The sequence below is a fragment of the Lutra lutra genome, chromosome 12 (genome assembly GCF_902655055.1).
Source record: "Lutra lutra chromosome 12, mLutLut1.2, whole genome shotgun sequence".
Lineage (NCBI taxonomy): Eukaryota > Metazoa > Chordata > Mammalia > Carnivora > Mustelidae > Lutra > Lutra lutra.
In genome coordinates, this window is record NC_062289.1 from 82,501,274 (window position 1) to 82,506,738 (window position 5,465).

The window sequence follows — 5,465 nt, forward strand, 5'->3', positions numbered from 1 at the left end:
ACTCCGCGCCGGGTTTTCGCTCCTTCCGAGGGCCCTTTCCCTCCCCTCCCCCGTGCCTCCGCCCCCGAGATCGAGCGCCGGCCAAGTCCGTAAGCATAGCACTCAACTGACGCGCTGATCCCTCCGCGCGGGCGCCAAGGACGGCGGCCCCTTACTCAGCCGATTCAGTCTACAGCCCATCCTTGACAGGTAAACATATCTGGAGGGGCTTTTAGATGATTTGGGGGGTGGGCACTAGTTTTCTCTCCGGACGGCAGGAAGTGTGAGAAAAGTAGTCCCTTCTCGGCGTTTCTGCGGAGGGATCCATCGGAGCGGCGCCACCGATTACTATATAAGGAGGCGCCGGGTGTGGCGTTGGCAGTTCCTTGGAGGCCGGGAGTTCGTTTTCCGTGTTTGTGTGTGAGCTGTTGTCACAGCCGTTTGGTGAGGAGTGGGCCGCTCTGCTGCCCGGGGGTCTTGTGGCCGGGCGAGGGGAGGGGAGGCTAGAAGCCGAGCAGCGCGCTGCCGGCGGAGCGGAGGTGGAGGCGTTTAGTCTCCCGGGGCGCGGGAGCGGAGGTCTCTGAGGGGGAGGGCTGCTCTAAAATGGCGGCCGCTTCGGATCCGTGACTGGAAGAAGCGGGGCTGTGAGGCTGGCTGAGGTTGGAGGGAGAAGCCTGGGAGGGGGGAGGGTCGTGAGTGGATGAGAACGCGACGGGCCCGTGAGGCCTTGACGGGGCTCCTTGCGCAGTGTGAGTGGGGGAAGCCGCAGTGTGTTCCGCGGCCGCGCTGGCCCCGCGGCTCGTCGCAACGAGTTGGCACTAAATGCGCGTGCCACTCCGCAGTCCTGCGCTTGTTCTCGGGGAGGGGACCCGCTCGCCGCGCGGTCGCGTGATGTCACCCCTTTGTGGGTTCACAATCCCGGGTGGGGCTGCCTGGTCCTGTGTGTGGAGCTGACTCTGGTCAGTTGCGGGACGCAAGGGTTAGGCCCGGGGAGGACCCTGCGGAATTGGACCGGACAGACATCAGTGAGGTGGGAGGGGAACAGAAGTGAGGCCGGCGCCTTCACTTCACCGGTATTGATGCTTTTTCCTCCTCGCAGGGGACGGAAGCTTGGCTTGGGAGCTAATTTGCACTTCGGCAACGTCTCCTATTTTTCTAGTTAGCTTCTTTAGGGGACGCTTGTTTTGGGGGAACGTAAGACAGTCACTTAGTGGTAGGATCCTGTTCACATGCGAGTTGTCTGCTACAGTTGGGGGTTCTTTGTTTCTGTTCTCTCGTGACAGACAATGCAGATCTTCGTGAAGACCCTGACGGGTAAGACCATCACCCTGGAGGTGGAGCCCAGTGACACCATCGAGAACGTCAAGGCGAAGATCCAGGACAAGGAGGGCATCCCCCCTGACCAGCAGAGGTTGATCTTTGCGGGGAAACAGCTGGAAGATGGGCGCACCCTGTCCGACTACAACATCCAGAAGGAGTCCACTCTGCACCTGGTCCTCCGCCTCAGAGGGGGCATGCAGATCTTCGTGAAGACCCTGACGGGTAAGACCATCACCCTGGAGGTGGAGCCCAGTGACACCATCGAGAACGTCAAGGCGAAGATCCAGGACAAGGAGGGCATCCCCCCCGACCAGCAGAGGTTGATCTTTGCTGGGAAACAGCTGGAAGATGGGCGCACCCTGTCCGACTACAATATCCAGAAGGAGTCCACTCTGCACCTGGTCCTCCGCCTCAGAGGGGGCATGCAGATCTTCGTGAAGACCCTGACGGGTAAGACCATCACCCTGGAGGTGGAGCCCAGTGACACCATCGAGAACGTCAAGGCGAAGATCCAGGACAAGGAGGGCATCCCCCCCGACCAGCAGAGGTTGATCTTTGCGGGGAAACAGCTGGAAGATGGGCGCACCCTGTCCGACTACAACATCCAGAAGGAGTCCACTCTGCACCTGGTCCTCCGCCTCAGAGGGGGCATGCAGATCTTCGTGAAGACCCTGACGGGTAAGACCATCACCCTGGAGGTGGAGCCCAGTGACACCATCGAGAACGTTAAGGCGAAGATCCAGGACAAGGAGGGCATCCCCCCCGACCAGCAGAGGTTGATCTTTGCTGGGAAACAGCTGGAAGATGGGCGCACCCTGTCCGACTACAACATCCAGAAGGAGTCCACTCTGCACCTGGTCCTCCGCCTCAGAGGGGGCATGCAGATCTTCGTGAAGACCCTGACGGGTAAGACCATCACCCTGGAGGTGGAGCCCAGTGACACCATCGAGAACGTCAAGGCGAAGATCCAGGACAAGGAGGGCATCCCCCCCGACCAGCAGAGGTTGATCTTTGCTGGGAAACAGCTGGAAGATGGGCGCACCCTGTCCGACTACAACATCCAGAAGGAGTCCACTCTGCACCTGGTCCTCCGCCTCAGAGGGGGCATGCAGATCTTCGTGAAGACCCTGACGGGTAAGACCATCACCCTGGAGGTGGAGCCCAGTGACACCATCGAGAACGTCAAGGCGAAGATCCAGGACAAGGAGGGCATCCCCCCCGACCAGCAGAGGTTGATCTTTGCTGGGAAACAGCTGGAAGATGGGCGCACCCTGTCCGACTACAACATCCAGAAGGAGTCCACTCTGCACCTGGTCCTCCGCCTCAGAGGGGGCATGCAGATCTTCGTGAAGACCCTGACGGGTAAGACCATCACCCTGGAGGTGGAGCCCAGTGACACCATCGAGAACGTTAAGGCGAAGATCCAGGACAAGGAGGGCATCCCCCCCGACCAGCAGAGGTTGATCTTTGCTGGGAAACAGCTGGAAGATGGGCGCACCCTGTCCGACTACAACATCCAGAAGGAGTCCACTCTGCATCTGGTCCTCCGCCTCAGAGGGGGCATGCAGATCTTCGTGAAGACCCTGACGGGTAAGACCATCACCCTGGAGGTGGAGCCCAGTGACACCATCGAGAACGTTAAGGCGAAGATCCAGGACAAGGAGGGCATCCCCCCCGACCAGCAGAGGTTGATCTTTGCGGGGAAACAGCTGGAAGATGGGCGCACCCTGTCCGACTACAACATCCAGAAGGAGTCCACTCTGCACCTGGTCCTCCGCCTCAGAGGGGGCATGCAGATCTTCGTGAAGACCCTGACGGGTAAGACCATCACCCTGGAGGTGGAGCCCAGTGACACCATCGAGAACGTCAAGGCGAAGATCCAGGACAAGGAGGGCATCCCCCCCGACCAGCAGAGGTTGATCTTTGCGGGGAAACAGCTGGAAGATGGGCGCACCCTGTCCGACTACAACATCCAGAAGGAGTCCACTCTGCACCTGGTCCTCCGCCTCAGAGGGGGCATGCAGATCTTCGTGAAGACCCTGACGGGTAAGACCATCACCCTGGAGGTGGAGCCCAGTGACACCATCGAGAACGTCAAGGCGAAGATCCAGGACAAGGAGGGCATCCCCCCCGACCAGCAGAGGTTGATCTTTGCTGGGAAACAGCTGGAAGATGGGCGCACCCTGTCCGACTACAACATCCAGAAGGAGTCCACTCTGCACCTGGTCCTCCGCCTCAGAGGGGGCATGCAGATCTTCGTGAAGACCCTGACGGGTAAGACCATCACCCTGGAGGTGGAGCCCAGTGACACCATCGAGAACGTCAAGGCGAAGATCCAGGACAAGGAGGGCATCCCCCCCGACCAGCAGAGGTTGATCTTTGCGGGGAAACAGCTGGAAGATGGGCGCACCCTGTCCGACTACAACATCCAGAAGGAGTCCACTCTGCACCTGGTCCTCCGCCTCAGAGGGGGCATGCAGATCTTCGTGAAGACCCTGACGGGTAAGACCATCACCCTGGAGGTGGAGCCCAGTGACACCATCGAGAATGTGAAAGGGAAGATTCAAGAGAAAGAGGGCATCCCCCCTGACCAGCAGAGGTTGATCTTTGCTGGGAAACAGCTGGAGGATGGGCGCACCCTGTCCGACTACAACATCCAGAAGGAGTCCACTCTGCACCTGGTCCTGCGATTGAGGGGTGGTGGCTTAAGTTCCCCCTTTTAAGCTGTTGACAAAATTCGTTGCACTTTTCTTTCAATAAAGTTGTTGCATTCCAAATAGTGTGTGTTTTTTGTGGGCGTGAGAAGGGTTCTTTTTAGTTTGGATGAGGGTGTGAGGAGTCAAGGTTTTCAGTCTCTGAGTGATTCTAGTAACCAGAAGGTAAGAAATCTCAGTACAAAAATTTGGAAGTTGTAGTATACACAGATGTACGTATAACAAATAGGACTGTTCAAAAATACAGTTTCTCAGGTTTTTAAAAGCTGTGTAATTATGGACATCTTGTCATATCACCATATCTAGATTTACCTCATTCTTTTTAATGTTCTTTCTATTGCATTGTATGGATGCCCTGTGATTTAACCTAGGCACCAACATGTTTATGGATTTTTGCTGTTCTGTTGCCAAGTACGTCCTTATACACCGCTCCTTTTTATACTAATACTTTGAAAGTATGGCATAGATGCGAGATTTCTGTGTAATAAGGTTCTCAGAATTAAATCTGCCTTAGAACTTGTTTTTACAATTGTCCCATGATATTTTCCTATTTTTAATTTTTTGAGTAGGTAACACTTCACACGTTCAAGATATATAAAAAGGTTAAAATAGGGGCACCTGGGTGGGTTCAGTCAGTTAAGTGTCCGACTCATGATTTCAGCTGAGGTGGTGATCTCAGGGTGTGGGATCAAGCTCTGTGTCAAGTTCCCCCCAACTCAGTGGGGAGTCTGCTTGAATTTCTCTCCCCCTCTTCCTCCCTCTGCTTGCACGCGCTCAAGTCTTTAGGGGTACCTGGGTGGCTTAGTCAGTTGAGTGACTTTGGCTCAGGTCATGATCTCAGGCTTCTGGGATCCACCCCTGCATCTGGCTCCCTGCTCACCTGGGAGTCTGCTTCCCCCTCTCCCTCAGTCTCCCCCCCCCCCCCGCCCCACTTGTGCACTCTGGCTCTCTTAGTTAAATAAAAATCTTTAAAAAAAAAATCCTTAAGGGGCACCTGGGTGGCTCAGTGGGTTAAAGCCTCTGCCTTCAGCTCGGGTCATGATCTCTGGGTCCTGGGGTCGAGCCCCGCATCAGGCTCTCTGCTCAGCGGGGAGCCTGCTTCTCCCTCCCTCTCTGCCTGCCTCTCTGCCTACTTGTGATCTCTGTCAAATAAAATCTTTAAAAAAAAAATTCTTAAAAGTTTAAAATAGTATATAATGTCCTCCATGCTGTCTTGCATCCATCCAGTGTTCCAGCCCCATCCCTGCCCCAAAAGTACTTTCAGGGTTTATGCATATGCAAGCAACCACTAATTATTAATCCCCTCCATTACAAAAGGTAGTGTACTGTTTGTGGCCTGTCCTGTACCTTGCTTTTTCACTTTACATCTTTTATAGTTTTTTTTTTTTTTAAAGATTTTATTTATTTATTTGACAGAGAGATTACAAGCAGGCAGAGAGGCAGGCAGAGAGA

General features: G+C 55.3%; 1 protein-coding gene across 1 annotated transcript; it reads left to right on the forward strand.

The window, feature by feature from the left end:
• Positions 1 to 268: 268 nt before the first annotated feature.
• On the forward strand, positions 269 to 4,076 carry UBC (ubiquitin C). The gene is made up of 2 exons (XM_047697314.1): positions 269 to 423; positions 1,263 to 4,076. Exon 2 carries the CDS (start codon positions 1,266 to 1,268, stop codon positions 4,020 to 4,022), a length of 2,757 nt encoding a protein of 918 aa, XP_047553270.1. The 5' UTR covers positions 269 to 423; positions 1,263 to 1,265; the 3' UTR covers positions 4,023 to 4,076.
• The last annotated feature ends 1,389 nt before the right edge of the window (positions 4,077 to 5,465 follow it).

Coding starts and splice junctions, on each gene's coding strand:
- UBC (XM_047697314.1), top strand. CDS start 1,266: ATGCAGATCTTCGTGAAGACCCTGACGGGTAAGACCATCACCCTGGAG.